The 16712-nt window shown below is 40.9% G+C and overlaps 1 protein-coding gene across 14 annotated transcripts in view; it reads left to right on the top strand.

Moving 5' to 3' along the window:
- Positions 1–16712, top strand: part of Limch1 (LIM and calponin homology domains 1) — a 319406-nt gene that overhangs the window by 246516 nt on the left and 56178 nt on the right. For 5 of the 14 annotated variants that reach the window (XM_047566848.1, XM_047566850.1, XM_047566851.1 and 2 more), the window contains exons 10-16: positions 6391–6693; positions 9419–9661; positions 10196–10519; positions 11894–12012; positions 12116–12227; positions 12678–12938; positions 16638–16673. The exons of 3 other annotated variants lie outside the window; for them this stretch is intronic. In XM_047566848.1, the coding sequence (XP_047422804.1) occupies positions 6391–6693; positions 9419–9661; positions 10196–10519; positions 11894–12012; positions 12116–12227; positions 12678–12938; positions 16638–16673 (1398 nt within the window). The remainder of the gene's footprint in view (positions 1–6390; positions 6694–9418; positions 9662–10195; positions 10520–11893; positions 12013–12115; positions 12228–12677; positions 12939–16637; positions 16674–16712) is intronic. 6 more of the 14 variants (XM_047566856.1, XM_047566857.1, XM_047566858.1 and 3 more) reach the window with 2 other exon arrangements.

Raw genomic sequence — 16712 nt, 5'->3', positions numbered from 1 at the left:
ACCCAAAGATATACTTTTTCCTTTCCGTGGTATCCCACAGATAACCACGCCTATCCTAAACATGTACATGTTTCTAGAAATGTCTAACATTTAAAATTGTATTTGTGCTACAAGCTGCTTTCCGAAATGACAAGCGATGTCATAGAGTCCTTTCTAAAAAAAAAAAAATAGAGATATTCTTTGAATTTTGATTCAAAGACATCGTCAGACACATACTTTTTCTACATCCCTTGAACATCTGCTTATACCAAAGACGGGGCTAAATGCTGAGAATACAAAATGAGTAATGTCCCTTCACCATGTACTGTTTTTAGATAGCCTATTCCCTCTTTAAACCCAGGACATAATAAGAGTATGAATTTACCAAAAAAAAAAAAAATTAATCCTTATGTCTTTGACACACATGCTTTCATTTTTACATATGTGAGGTCTTTAAGCTAAAATTTGCCAAGAGCATCCTTTATCTTTCAAGTCTCCAAAAGAGCAAGGGGAGCTGAGCAGGGAGATATACTGAGCTAAGGGCGCACACCCAGGAGTAATGATGACGTGTTGAGGAAAGAAGCCAGGCAAGGAAGGGATTTCAGCATTGTCGGTGCCACTTCAGTAACCAGGAGGCTTATTTTACCATAAAACATCGAACACTTATTTGACAATTCCCATTCAGTATCAAACATAGAATTCTAATTAGTTTAAGGATGTCATTCTGATGGGTGTCTGTTGTATTTATGTGATCATTTTTGCTCCCACCTATATTTTCTGTTATTTGGCTAAATGTTTACCTCTTTCATTCAAGTTGACTCTATGAAGTAGGAGTTTGCAGGACAGTAATGTCATCCCACCTCAGATCTTCTGAGCATTTGAAATTGGGCCCAAGACAATTATACACATCTCTAGAGAATGTCCCCAAAGGCAACACAACAGACCTGCTTCAGTCACCAGATTCATTTGTTAGACAGACTTTTTCCACTGCTAGCTTGCTTATAAGGTTTTATACAGACCATGCCACCCGCCTAGTGCATCTGAGTTTTTGTCACTTAACTTTTGCAAGCCACACTAGAGTTAAGAGTCATTCTAAGTTTATCCACATTTGGGGTCCTGCTTTTAATGTGGTGGAAAGTCACTTAACTGGAATGAAATGCATATCATGAAGAAGAAAAGGATTCTTGCTGTCTGGAAAATAAGAATATAAATCACTGAAATATGCAGATGTCTCTCAAAGCATTTTAATCTCAGTCTCCTGTTTTGACATCCAGATGGATTCTGGCCATCACATCTTTGGACCCAACAAGAGGCCCAAGATCCTCCTCTTTAGGGGCCATTTCTCAGTTGAGAAATTACATCTGCAGAGAGGAGAGAGAGCCTGGGGACCTGAGGTGCACAGAGACAAGGACAGAGTTTTACTTTTACAGACCAGTTTTCTGTTGGTTTGCTTCCCAAGCATCTCAAACACCTCATTGCATTATTTTTTTATTATTTTTTTAATTTAGCTTTTAATTTTTTACAGACTGCATTTTGATTTATTGTACACAAATGGGGTACATCATTTCATTTCTGTGGTTGTACATGATGTAGAATCATACCATTCGTGTAATCATACATGTACATAGGGTAATGATGTCTGCCTCATTCCACCATTTTCTTTGCATTATTTTTAAGACAACATACAAAAAGAAGCAAAAGTGCATGTTATTTCAGTTTCACTTGAGGTTAGAAGCCAAGCAACCCTGAGCCTCCTGTGAAATATATATTAGGAGGTATCCTAGCATCAAGGGACAGAAAATAGGACTTCTTAATAAATGTGTAGCATTTAATATTTATTAGTTTCCATTGAAGTAAAAAAAAAGAGTGTATAAACTACTTTTTCTTTTATTTTATGATTGTGTTAACTTAATTACTCCCTCCCCCAATATAAGACTAGGTCAAAGAAGCCAGGATTTCTGTTTTTAAGAGGATAAAATAAGAACCAAGATTCACTTCCCCTGAATTAAAATGCCATGGAGATTTGAGTTCTCTTACTTGGTGTTTCCCATTGGAGAAGTAAACTTTTTTTAACTGAATTATAGGTTTCACGTGATTGTACTTCTTTTCTAATTGTTTTCATATGTTTCAGCACTCAGTATTTTCTGCTAGTCTGTGAATCTTCTCAACCACATAGTAATTAATTACAGAGGGGAAAAAACTCTCCGAGGAACAATAGACATTTTAGAAATCTTCAGAGGAAGAGCAGACACAGCCAAGTGCCAGACACGTATCCTCCACATCCCTCCTCACCAGATGCGGGTCCCTGATTGTGGCTGCACAGTTCTTTGGGTCTTGGGACCAGGCAGACACATACCGTGCACTAATCTTTGTAGCTTCCCTGCCTGGGGACAGGGTGAACAGAGGTTTCTGGCATGACCCATGGCATTCCCAGGAGGACTAACAGGCTTTTCTGGAGAGCCCAGTTTCTTTCAATAGAACAAGCTGACAGCCAAGCTGAGCTGGTTGCTTATTTGGTGCCAAGTAAGAAGGGGTAAAGACAATGCCAATGCTTCCTTCGTTTAAATCATTCCCTGCCTCGTTCACTTTGAAATATGGAAGGCTTGGGAACATTGGGAGAAGAGCCTTTTCTGCCTTGCCCCTGCATCAGTCCATCATCTGTCCTGTGAGAGCCTGTCTTGTTTTAGATGAGGCTGGGCTGGGCGGCCAGGTTGGGGGTGGGACTCTGCAGTTCTCTCTGGGGGGGATGAACCCTGTTCCTTCCGAGTGAGGGGCGTCTACCTAGCAACCTGAGCTTCCCAAAGCCACTCATCTGTGAATGACCTGAAAGAAGTGAAAGAGCCAGCATTCGCCCTGAAAACAAAGTCTGATAGCTCAAGTCTGCCACTTACATTAATTTAAATTAATTTACCTACAGTCAGATGACTTGAACATTCTCCTCTGCAAACTAGACATCATGATTCCTAGTTCGCAGGGTTGTTGTGAACGTTAGTGTTTCTGGGATGTACTAGTGACTCAGGGAGTTGTAGTTATTGGAAAATAAAGTAAAATACATCAAAGTTTCACCATAGATGGCTATTAGGTCTATTGAGGAAAACAAAATAGCACATTATACTTTGTTAAATAGACACCTGTAACTACTATCCTACACATTTGCCTTAGATATATTATCTAGCCAGGTGTGGTGGCGCATGCCCTTAACCCCAGCGCCTCAGGAGGCTGAAGTAGGAGGATCTCAGGTTCAACGCCACCCTCAGCAAAACCAAGGCCCTAAGCAACTCAATGAGATGGCCGGGGATGTGGCTCGTGGCCAAGTGCCCCTGAGTTCAATCCCGGTACCCTCCCCATAAAAAGACATATTTTCTATTATTTCATGTCCAACAGCTCCAGCCCAGAGTTTGTGTCTTTACTTTTTTCTCTCTCAATCTGCCTTAAAGCTCTAAGTTTATGGAAAGCAAGCAATTAGCAAAAATCTCTCATTGCCACCGCTTTCCAAGTGGGCAGGGCGTGTCTTTTAGCAGCCAATGATACGGTAACTTCCTTCACTCCCGCTTATTTTTTAAGGTCACATATCTAAACGGCGGTCACTTAAAATGAGTCCTGCCATAGTGGGCATTTAGCCTAAAAAGAAACCCCAGGGGCATTTGGAGCCTGGCCGGGCATACATGATGCGTAAGGTGCCAGCTTCTCCCTGCTCAAATTGGCATCAGATAGGCAGGGCCATTTGCATATGTGCATATTTTTTTACTTCAAAGAATTCTGCCTGAGCTGGGCACTGTGGCACATGCCTGTAGTCCCAGTGACTGGGAGGGCTGAGGCAGGAGGATAATGAGTCTGAAGCCAGCGGGGCAACTTAGATCCTGCCCCAAAATAAAAAGTGCTGGAGATGTCGCTAAGTGGTATAATCCCCCTGGGCTCAATCCCCAGTACAGTAATAGAGGAAAAAAGAATTTTGCCTGAAATGAAGCCCACAGCTCCTAGTCAAAGAGTGGCAAGAGTGCTGCTCTTGAACTTGAGAGATTCACCCTGAGGGTCCGCTTCCACACTGGGTATGAGACTATGTGAGCTTTGTGCTTCCTTGTGGGGTATAAGTTTGAAAGCGTTTTGCAAACTACAAAGTGTTGTGCAGATACGTGAGGTGTGATTAGAATTCCGCTAATGTCGATCCTGCCTCAATGTTGTCTATAACTCCCCATGCAAAGTCACAACAGTATCCTAAGTACAAGTCACAGGCTCTCTTTATTTAGAAACCAAATGGCTTCCATAATAATGATAATACTGAGAAAGAGATCTCTGAGAGGCTGCACTTTCTGCTTTCCTGGTGTGGTCACTTGTTCACTGAATAGGACATTGGTTTGTTTGTTATCATGGGACAGGATATCTGGACTGCCTGGGTTTGCATTTTAAACACTCACGCTTTGACCTCAGGCAAGTGTCTTAACCTAATCTGTTTTCACTTGGTAAAGAGGGGATGATAATAACACAGACCTTGCAGAGTTAGTGTTAGTGCCGAATTGATTAACACTTGAAGGAATCGGAGCACATAGAATGCACTCAGTAACCATTAGCCACCTGCAGTATTTTCAGTGCCTTTGAAGAGGTTAATTCTATGGCCTATCATGGTCCACTGATCATTCTTTATGGTCATGGTTAAACAATACCAGTTGGTCCTTACCAGACACTTTGGCCACAGAGGCAGGAGAGGAGAGTGAGCATGATTCAGGGAGGGACCAAGGTGAGAGATTGATAGTTGAATGTGCAACTTAAAGGGCAGGATTTCTTTTCTTTCTATTTCTTTCTCTTTTAAATATTTTTAGTTGCAGATGGACACAATACCTTTATTCTGTTTATTTAGTTTGCTGGGGAACAAACCCTGTGCCTCACATGTGCTAGGCAAACACTCTACCACTGAGCCACAACCCCAGCCCCAAAGGGCAGGATTTCACATTTTAAGAAATAAATTCATTCAGGAGTAAAACATTACCACCACTCCCCCATTCTGTGTTTTCAATTTTCATTGAGAACTGTGGTTACCAGTGAAATATTTTCTTGCCATGACCCTTGATGCTTTGATTTCCCAGATCAGGTGGAATGAGGGCTTGCTGTTGCCCGAAGAGGGCGACACCCTCTGGAATAGTGTGGGGCAAAGCAAGAGACAGGAAATTGGTGGACACGATACACAGTTTCATTGCTTATCATGTTCTCAGCCAGGCTAATTCTCCTGTCTTCATTCCTGAGATAAGTTTGTCCTTTGATAAAGAATTTTCTCTTAATCCTCTCTTAGAAAGCTAAAAGTAGATAGATGAACTTTCCTTAGAAGTTGAAGTATTTTATTTACTTATCATCTTTATGAACTGAGAAGATAATAAATGATGAACAGTATTTTAATGCTTTATTATTGCTCAGAAACAAGTCTGGAGGGCTGGGGATTTGTTTGGATGCCACATTAGGCACTGTCTTCACCCACCCTGGGACAAAAACAAAAACTAGTGAGAAAAGTCCTAAGGCCGATGGCCTGACATTCCACCATTAAGCTGCATGCCCTTAGCAATTTACAGTTCCTATTTCAAGGAGGTCCCCGAGACTCCTTTCAAAATAGAAATGCCCATAGTAATAATTTTAAAATTATTTGGCCAAAAGTCTTACCATGATGTACTGGACATCTTGCATATAACAAAGAAGCTGCATTGGAAGGTGTGAGGGAGCTACAGACAGAAGAGGAAAGAAGGAGTCACTAATGAGGCACAATAAGCTTCTTTTTTTCTTTTTCCTATGGTACAGTACTAAGGATCAAACTCAGGGCCTCATGCACACTAGGCAAGTGCTCTAACATTGAGCTTCTTCCCCAGTCCAAGGTAAGCTTTTCTGCCTTGGGTTCATCCTAACAGTTGTCTTAAACTATTCCAGATTTTCACACTTTGCAGTCTGGTACACGTTCTAGCTGTGACGTCACATAACTGCATCTTCATTGTCCCCCAGATCAGTACCATGGAGGCTCAGTGTTTTGCCCTGTCAGTCAAAACAAACTGATTACCTACTGGGTGAATTACTATCGTACTAAAGAAGAAAGAACGACAACAAAGAATTTCCTACTTTTTCCTAATTTCATGAAAATAATTTGGATTGTCACTCAGAGCCATTTAGGATGCTGCTTTCCTGATGCTGCTGGAGCCCTGCAGATTAAATGAATTTTTGTTATGGCTAATCTAGCTAAGTTTTAGGTTTTTTTTAAAGCCACCCTAACTATGCTGCAACTCTGGACTAAAATAATAAAGTGATGTCATTTGAACTAATGAAATGGGGAGGACTTTTCACTAACAATGCAATTGTCTGCTTGGAGATGGGGATTTCACACTTTTTTCTTTCTTGGTCTGATCACATGTGGAGTTCCATTTAATTTTGCTCTATCAGTCAAAAGCAAGTAAATGAAGAGAAAGAAACTGTTCGTGATATTATCCTTCGCAAAGAAAATTCTTTCCTGACCCACCAACACGGCAGAGATTCCGAATCAGAAGATGAGGTTGCACATCGACTGCCCGACCTTGAGAAAGATGACTTTGCTGCAAGAAGAGCGAGGATGAACCAAACCAAGCCAGTAGTGCCATTGAATCAGCTCCTCTATGGGCCTTATCTTAAGAAAGATGCAGAGAAATCAGATGGCAGCAAACAGCTCTCAAAGGGGATCTCAGAAAAGAAAAGTCTAGAATATAAAAGGTGTGCACTATGTGTGTGTGTATGTGTGTGTCTACAAAAGGGAGAGAACATAATTAAGCAAAGGCAAATTTGTATCATAGTCCCCATCCCTCTTTCTTTCCCTAGTTACCTGTACCTTGGCATGGTGGATTATTTCGAAGTAGAACTTCATATGTCCAACCGTCTGTATGCAGACGGTAGAGAGTAGCGGTGTTCACAACAGGACTAAATCCGCTAAATATACCAGTGTGTGGATGTGCATCAGGGCACGTCACCCCACATGGATGCTGGTTCATAGATTGGCCTCACTGGCCAAGTAGACTGGTACTGCCCTTCAGGGAACGACCTTGGCTCAAGGCTGCTCCAGTCCATTCAAAGGAGGCAGAAAACAGTCATTCCCTTGCTAATAACTCTTCTCTTTTTAGAAACATTTCAGTGTTTCAAGGAAAATTAAAAATGAGGCCTGCTGTCTTTTCTCTCACACCAACAAGATTAACTGGACAAATGAGGAGTATATTTCCCATCAAAAAGAAAAATCTCAAACATAAAATACACTTCTATGTGGACTATCATGCAAATAGTTTTCAAGTGAATTTCCTTCTCCTAACTTTTCTCCTATCATCTTAATACTAAGTGGAACATTCCTGATCAGAAAATCTGAAATCCCAAATGCTCCAAATTCCAAAACTTTTTGAATGCTGACTTGACACCAAAAGTGGAAAATTCCACTCCTGACCTCATGTAATGGGTCACAGTCAAGAAGGTGCACTAAAAATACTGTATAAAAATTACTTTCAGACTATGTCTACATGGTGTGTGTGAACCATAAACGAATTTTGTGTTTAGACTTTGATTCCTTCCCCAAAATATCTCATTATGTAAATACATGCAGAGTATTTCAAAATCTGAAAAAAAATCAGAAGTCCAAAACACTTCTGGTCTCTAACATTTTAGATAAGAGATACTCATGTTGCAGTGAAATGAGGAAAGTCATAGTAAGATGAATTTGACCAGTTGGTTTTTGTCTTAAAGTATCTGCTTACTGAATTCTATTCTTCAGCATTTAACATGCTTGTATTTTTCCTCCTATCAAAATCAGAGTACCATCTTCATTATTTTTGTGCCTACGATTTTAAAGGTTTAAAAAATCTGTCGAACTAAGGATATTATTATCTTAGCTGTACTTTGTATACTTAAAAATGGTTCTTTGCACAGACTCACAGAGCTCAGCAGAGTAATTAGTATTGTTGTTATTGTTGTTTGCTTTTTAAAGAAAGCACCAGATACAAACCCAGGAAAGATCCCTGGATGCAGAACAAGGGTTAGAGCAGAAAGATCTGGCAGCAAATTTTCACAGAACACAGTACAGCTTCAGGTGGCTCTTGACCTGTGCAGTGCCAGTTGGCATGCCTTGTAACAGACCATTCCCTTGCAGGGTGGATCAGTTGTTGCAAGTGTAACAAAGACTTTTGGATAACTGACTAACATCCGGGCATATTGGTGGTGATCATCCATTTGAGTTCGGGAAAATAGAAGCCTCTCTATCTCCTTTTTTCCTTTCTCCTCCATGAAATTTTAATTACTGATATTCCCAGCTGCATTTGTCTGTTGTCACTTGATTCTGTTTGGGGAACACAGCACTGGGTCTGGGGAAGATCATGACCTCTTTAGAGAGCATCAGAAAACTGATAAAATAAATAAATAAAACCAGTCCTGATGGCTCTTTTCTATGCCCTTCCTTGATTCCTTTCCCCAAACTAAAAAATAAGTAGAAAATTCTGTCACCTCTCTATTTGACCAGATTTTGCAAATGTACCGTGCCATGTAGTAACGAAAGAATACCTCTTGGTTTTCTGGCTTGGATGAAATATCTTGGGGAAAAAAACATGGACCCTATTTAAGTATGTTTTTGAGATTTTTCTATCCCAAGAAGCATACTTAATTAGCAACTTAGATTTAATGTGATCGATGCCACAATTTGAGTTTAAATGGTAGCATTCTCCAGCTAATGTTCACTTTTTAAGACAAAAATAGAAAATATCAGTGTAGCATCAACTAGGTGAATGAGTAATAACAAAAGAAACAAATGGGGATTGGCTCTGTAATCCCAGGCAAAGAGCAGGCACTCTGTTCTTCAAGTCCACAGTAGCCAGCCCTGCTAATGCTATGCATCAAATCTTGAGGTCGAATGTTGAAACTTTCTGTTCAGAATTCACTTAAATGTACTTTCTGGCAGTTGTGGGTTTACGGTTGAGATGTTTCATATGTGAAAAACGTTCCAGCTATCTCCAAACTAATCCTAGAATTTGGATCATGCAGAGCTCATTACTAACATTTTACTGATGCAGTAAAAAACATTCCAAGAGAGCTAAGGGATTCAGTCAGAAAACTTGAATTCATTACAGTAACTTGAATAGTGTGGGAATCGGGCATCATTACTGTCAAGCCTAAATCTCATTACCATTCTTAATAGTCTTCAGCGAGCCCTGGCTTCTCTTCCTAGACTAAACTAGAGACTGTCATCTTCTGGAAAAAATTCTGTCTCATTACAGTGTTAAAAGGGCAGCATAGATGAAAGTAATCACAGCTCCAATTGATTCCATGTTTTTTGAGACAGGGAAAGGTGCTTCTGCCCTTGAGCTCTGTCCTTGGCCTCTGAATTTCCATGCTTGACGTTCTGTTTGTCTGCTCCCCTTCTTTGAACCTGATTTTTCCGATGATATGGGGGCCTGGATCAAATTGACAGAAAGCAGGGCCAAACAGAAGAGATGAAGTCAACCGGGACCTGTATTATGCGAGCTCAGGGGAGTGAACCAGTGGAAGAGGGACTCAGGAAGGTCCCAGACCTGTACAAGGATGACCTGGCCCAGAGGAGAATTCAGGGCAGTCTTGGTCCCCACCGGGAGGTGCCCAGCTTCATCACACTCTCCAGCATTACAGAGGCTGACTTGCAGACATGGGAGAGACTGAAGGTTTCAGAAAAGACAAGGTGTGTCATGTTTCCTCTGGTTGCCCTGCCCCAGCAGTGATATTATTTAACCTCGAAGGGATCAAATGCTTATCCTTGTTTCATTTTTTATTTTTTTGACTGAAAAAAAGTACCTCTCGAAACATATAGCTTCTAAAAATCTGCATGTTCTGCATGAGGAGAGACTCATAATACACAAACTCACAGGCCACCTCAATAGACCACCCTCTGTGAGTGGTTATTTGTTTTGATAGACTTTTTTTATCCTAAGAAACTTGTGCTTGATTATAAATAATTTTAATTATTCCACTGTGCCTATAAGTTTCTTATACCCTCACTTATGGTACTAGAATTGCTGCTTTGAAAGCAACAGGAGCTTAAAGCACTGTTTACCTGTGCGAGACAATAATTATTTCATCATTGGGTTGGTTAATGGGAAAGCAATTCTGTCCTAGTCAAAGGAATCTTTTTCATATATCTAATTTTGTATTTTAAACCTCATATTGATTGGTACTTGCCTTAGAAACCTTTGGAATTTATTTCTGGTCTGACTAGGGATGGAGATGCTCAGCACATCTGCGTCCCTGAGCCTTCACCTGAAATCAATGCAGAAACCGCCATCCGTGATGATTTTGCCAGCCGCAAAGCCAGGGCCTACACAAAAACTTCCAGCCCTAGGCAAAAGTTTGTGCACTTTGGGCCAGTGACAGAAATAGATCAGCAGAAATGGAAGCGGCTCAGCATTGGCAAGGCGGGGCCTAGGGAGGATATAGAAGAAGTTATCACTCATGGCAACAAGATTCAAAATGTGTCCCCTGACTCAGCAGCTACTTCCAACTTAAAGGAAGACCAAAAGCTTAATCCACAAAATTACTGCAGGTAATTTTTGCCATCCCTTTGCAGGAATAGCTACATAGAAGTTGCTGCTGCTTTTAACAAGTTTTTGGGGGCTGAGGTGTAGAACTTGTGCTAAGTGTGTGCTTATTAGGATTCATGAGACCCTGGGTTCCATCCCCAACATGAGACAAAACAAAAACCACAAAGAGTTTGCTGAAGCACTTTACACAAACTCCTGGAGTTTTAATAGATTCTTCAGTTGAATAGCACAGAAATCATATTAGGGGGTCACCCTAGGGGAAGCATATGTGTGAGGTTAAATGTCAGGTGTTCATTTTGAGCCTGTTGTTCCCAGAATCACTGCTGGGAATGCCAATCATCTCCACAAGCAACTTTGCCACTCAGCAGCATTAAGTGTTTTTTTTTTTTTTTTTTTTTTTTTTTTTTTTAATTTTTAAGTGCTATTTTATTAGTTGAAAATATTGAATGAACTAGGTGGAATGTTTTAATGACATCACTAGTATGTCTTCTAAAGATTTATTGATAAAAGTCTTCCCTCTTTTCTATCCCACAGTTCTAAGATAGCTCTTAGCATCATGAGCTCAAATTTTGGACATCCAAGTAGACACATTGAAAAAGGAAAATGTCTCTTCCCTCTCCCAAGTTGTTAAATTATGTAATAAATCCTAAGTGGAAAAAGACTTCTCTTTGAGAGGTTTCTATAAGTCAAGTGTTTCTCCAAATGAATCACTGCCCAGATTGGAGAGGGGACAGCTTGTAGGCCCATCACCAGTTCTCATCCTCCCTGGAGACCATCCAGCTGTGAATTCCCAAATCGTCTTTTGGAGGTTCAGTTCTGTGGTCTATTCTCTCCTCCATTAGGGAGGTACAGGACATGGCTATGACTGTGGATTGGCTCCATCCCACTTGGCCAGGGCCAAGTGAGCTTCTCCATGGTACGAGAAATTGCTCAAGACATTCTTCTCCATGCTTTGCCCTTGAAATCCAAAGGAAATAGTAGGTGGATCCAGACTGTGTATGACACTGTAGAAGAGAGCAGGTTGTAGGTATAAATACACCAGAAACACAGTCAGGGCTTTACAGGCTAACGGGGGTCTGAGGTATAAGCAGGGGTAGGAAATACATGAGAAAAGCAACCTCAAGTCCTTGAATGCTGTGGGGGTTGTCACTCAGTCCTGTGGTAACAGGGTCATGCCAGGCTTCCTTGACTTTTCTTGGGTCCTTGCCAGAGCTCACATTCCATTATCTCAATCTGTTTCTATCACCCTTACTAACCTGCCCAATGGATGACAGCAGCAGAGCTAATGCCATCTTTCAGTCTCAACACCTTTCATTGCCTCCTTTCCTCACCTTTTCCTCTTCTCTCTGCCACTCATGCTACTTGATTAATGACAGGACAGTGACTTCTGGCATAGACGACCATTGCAAAAGACTCTCGTGGCTGGCTTCTGCGCCAGAGTCTCAGGAAGAGCAGGTCTGCAATTTGGGCGAGTGCCCAAGGAGGACACAGGAAGGTGAGAAACAGTTTCCTGCCTCCCCAGGAGGGGAAGGATGACAGGTGGGGGCAGGACTCTGGGGAAACTCTTTCAAGTTGTAAAGCTGTCCTTTTGGCTCTAGTTACATCCGAAGAGCTGCCACAGGCTTGCAAAGAAGAAAAAGATGGAGTTGATCAAAGGGATTCTGAGATGTCACAAAAGACAGAAAGATCAGAGGAGCACAGCCAGCCCCTGTGAGCATCCTGCCTGTGTTCCATGGTGTGCTGCCTCTGCTGTGTGTGGCAGGTGTGGTCCCCCGAAACAGCCTGGCATCCCAATATGTCCTTGGTGACTAATGCAGCAGGCAGTAAAGTCCCTTAAAGGAATGTGTCCATCCCAGTAGCAGAGTTCTGCTTCTGGTGTTCACTCTGGGTGGAGATTTTAGCTTTTGCATGTGACTGGGGACTGGCCAAGTATCACTCTCAGCAGCCCTGAAGCAGAGCGGGAACATTTCCCACGTGAGTACTAGCTGCATGGTAGAGACTCTTCAAATTAAAAAGAGGGATTTCCTACCCAGCTGCTCTGTGAGCTTCTGCGTACGTGGATGTTGGCTTCTTCTGTCTTGATTAATGCCAGTGAGTGATGCTACTGAATACCTTTAGCCATAAGTGGCCTTTGACCCGCTGGACTGAATGTTGCCCTAGAGCATGCCTTCTGGCCTCTGAATGGAAGACTTCTGGGACAGAAGAGAAGTCAGAGAAAGCGACAGCTCCTCCCTGGAATGGCAGTGGACTGAAAGACCAAAGCAAGTTGTCTGAGTCACAAAAAGATGACATGATGACAAGGAGAACTGGGATATCCCCTAGACACCCTGGATCCAACCCAAACCAGTTCCTTCCGGTTCCGTTTGCAAAGCAGCAGGATGTGGAGGAATCTGTAAAGGGTCTGCCCCTGAATGATCCAAGGTCAGAAGGTTCTCTTGTGTCTTTGTGACTTGGATTCTCCATTCTGAGCCTTAGTACATGCTTTAAGTGTGTTAATAATGCATTATTGTGCATCAAAGCCACTGACATGCTATTGCCAGAAGAGGTGGAATGATTCAAGTTGGCCCCTTCTACCAAAAATTATTTTTCTTTTTTGCATGTGTGCAGATGTGGAAAGAATAGTTGAGTAGAGACTTTACCTGGTAAACAGTCTTCTTGATTTTCATCTTATGGGCAGAATAAAAAGGAAACTCTTATTTCATTCTTACTCACAAAGGAGCTTTAAGGTAAAGGGGTTGAAGGTCTTTCCATCCTACTTGATTTGATTCTGATTCTAGGCCAGAGAAGATGAATACTATGTATAAAATTTGTAATTTAATTTTTTAACATTAGCAAACATTCCTTGCATTCTAGAGGTAAGATTTCTATCCCATGCTCTGATTTGATTTAAGAAGAAAAGTAAAAGCCATGTGCAGTGGCGCATGCCTATAATCCTAGCGACTCTGGAGGCTGAGGCAGGAGGATTACGAATTCAAAGCCAGCCTCAGCAGCAGCAAGGTGCTAAGCAATTCAGTGAGACCCTGTCTCTAAATAAAATACAAAATAGAGCTGAGGATGTGGCTCAGTAGTTGAGTGCCCCTGAGTTAACCCCTGGTACCCCTCTCCCAAAAGAAGAGTAGGGAAATAATAATCCTGGAATTCAAGGTCCTATATATTGAATCCTCGTTTGCCATTTAATAAGAATAATATGTATTTGTTAAAAGTGTGATCTGCCTGACCAGTGTAGGGTAAAGTAGTGAAAAGTGTTTTGCATAAGTACAAGCTCACCATAAAACAGGAAGCGGTGGGTTCCACTTCTCGAAGGATGGTGATGGCAGTGGTTCAGAGGGTAGTGAGGCAGCAGGGGCAATGTTAAGTAATTCCAAACTTTTAAGATCAGTATCCTAGTCATCAAGGGACTACAGAAGACAGTGGAAACCTGATGAATTCTGCTATCCTTCCATCACTGCGATCCTGAAAGGATTCTCTATATTCACTTCTCTATATTCGAGGGCAGGAAGGTATAGTCAGGAACTATGTGACCTACTCCTGTGATTGCACCAGCAAGCACCTTGGGAATGTTTCCTTGCGATGTATATTTATTGAGTAATTGCTACATGTAAAACACCGGGTGGGGCCCTGGAGGATAATCTTAGATGAGCAGTAAACTATTTCCTCCTCACTTCAAATTAAGATAATGCTAATTTTCAGTATACAAACATATCACCCACTAATTATTGGTTCTAAAATACTTTGTTAGTGTTAAAAGTTACATAAATGTTGTAGATACATAGATTATTCCCTTTGTCCTAAATACCCCACCCTCAAAATTAAACTTTATTAATTGGCTTCTTTTGGGGGTGGGTAGGATGGTTATGCCAACTGTGACCTGTCACCATTGCCAGTTTGTACCCCATAGCTCATTGACTCACCTACTTCACATTTTTAAAATCTCCTTATTAGTGATTTTTTTTTGGGGGGGTTAGTGTCGCCAGCTTTACTTTTTGGTCTCCTGGAAGACAATTTGAGAAAATCTTTTGAAGCCCAAGCTCTACTTGTCTTTCCTTCCCAGCAAAGGCAATTCTGCTTAAGTCTGTGACCCTTTAAAACTAATAAATTAGTCTGAGAGGAAATTCCTTAAATCCACAAGTGCACAGTAAAGAAATAAAAGAAAGTCATCTTCCGAATGTGCCGTTCTTTTCAATTTCCACAGCATCCAATAAGTATTTAGTAAATACTTATTGAGGGCCTCTAGTCGTGTTCAGGGAAGCTAAACAGAAAGACCCCTGCCCCTACAAAAGTTAGATTTTAGTGTAAATCATTATTTGTTGGCAGAGATGTCCTTGTAATGCTGTTAATTATTTTGTATAGAAATAATTTAGATTCAGATACATCCTACATGCAACATAGCATGTTGTCCTAAAGAACAAAACCCAGGAGTATGAACTGAGTCCCTTCATATAGGACAAAACACTCTACACTAATCTATGGGTGTATTCAGTTTGATATTGATATCATTGTATGTGTAGTAGATGCCCTTTATGTATATTCTTCATCATTAAATATCCAGAGACAACGGACAAAGCACATAACTATTAATGGATTATTTCTCCATTAGCCATCCATTAGAAATAGCTTCTCTGCTCTCTTTCAAAGATAATTTAGGAAACACTGCATTTGAATAAACATATTTCAACAGTGCCGCTTATCGACTGGGAAACATTTGTGCGATCTCTAGAATCCATAGTGCTCAGGCACTTTCTCTTGATGTGGAAGGATCCTCGCACCACCTGCTTTACTGTAGTGGTGTTTTTGGAGTGTTCAGAGGGTTAGGTTAAACTTTAGCACCTTCTAAAACTATCCCTGGAGAAAAGGGAATATGAGTCTTACACCACCAGAAGCAAAACATTCACAAACCCTTTCCTTGTCTTGCTGTTGGCCATTTCAACAGAGATTTGGGGTTTTGTGCTCTTTTGATGGCCTCCACTGTGAATGAAATAATTATCCATTGCAGACTGTTCTAGAATGGTAAAAGTTTAAGAGAAAAAGGTATATTTATGTGTCCCACGCATTCCAGGTTATTTTACCTAATATTAGAGGAAGAAACCTTTAGAAATCATGTTTTTCCTGCAAGCTGTTATGGAACCAGGTAATTTTTTTTTCTGACAACACCAAAATGTAATTGATCATAAACATAGAAACAGGACATATTTTCTTTACTGCAAAAATTCTTTGTCCACCATCAGAATGCAGAAGTGAGCAGGCTTTCAGAGTATAGGTAAGTACTGTTCCTTAAAATTCACCTTTGCTAAAGGAATCATCATTTGTGGGAGCCACTTTTTCAAAAATGTGTTTAAAATATGCCTTGCCATGTTCTAATTGTCTAACTTGATCTTTTTCTTTGCTTTGTGAAATACATTTAGACTTTAAATGACTGTCACAGAGGGTACAACTTTGTAGATCTGAATTATCAGAAGAATATAAAAGATTGGGGGAAACTTCAGTTTTTCCAGTTACAGAATATCATCCAAGTCTGGTTTTGATTAAAGCTACCGGTTTTCTAGGAATTGTGGTTTTAGTCTAATGCATGCGGAAGGCACTGATTGGGGTTCTGGTTGGAGTTCTGGTTTGCTTTCAGAAAACTGCAGAAACGCTCTTTGATGTCACTTGTGCAAATGCATTAACACATCAGGAACAGGGTCAGTAAGGGTGTGCTTGTACATTGGGTGTCCATTACGGCCCATTACTGCCAAACATAAAAGCATGAACAGTTTGACTGTGAATGACCGCAATACATGTTTGTCTGTGTTTTTAATCTGCCTTCTCTAAACACTGTGTGTTACACCTAAGCCTCTTTATGTTTATATTGAACAGATCCTTTCTTTGTGTGTAGCATGGGATTATTTTCAATTCTTCTCTGGGTTGTAGTACAAATTTTGCATTCCGTAGAAGCATCGAGACTTCTCTTTGGTTTTCCACAGTAAATGAATATTGCTAATTGTATAACGACACTTCTCTTCCAGTATGATCAGCGAAAAAGGTTTGACACATATGTATTTCCCCAGCAGTTTTATTTTCAGCTTGGTTTCAGCATTAACTTTCTGTCTCGCCAGTCCTCTAATTTTGTATTTGGTCTTGTAGATACGGTCCGAGAACTCCTGTGTCAGATGACGCAGAGTAAGTGGTCTTGTTCGTAGGATTACATTAATTGCTAGC

Source organism: Sciurus carolinensis, chromosome 10 (genome assembly GCF_902686445.1).
Source record: "Sciurus carolinensis chromosome 10, mSciCar1.2, whole genome shotgun sequence".
Lineage (NCBI taxonomy): Eukaryota > Metazoa > Chordata > Mammalia > Rodentia > Sciuridae > Sciurus > Sciurus carolinensis.
This window is presented reverse-complemented; position numbering and strand designations above follow the sequence as displayed.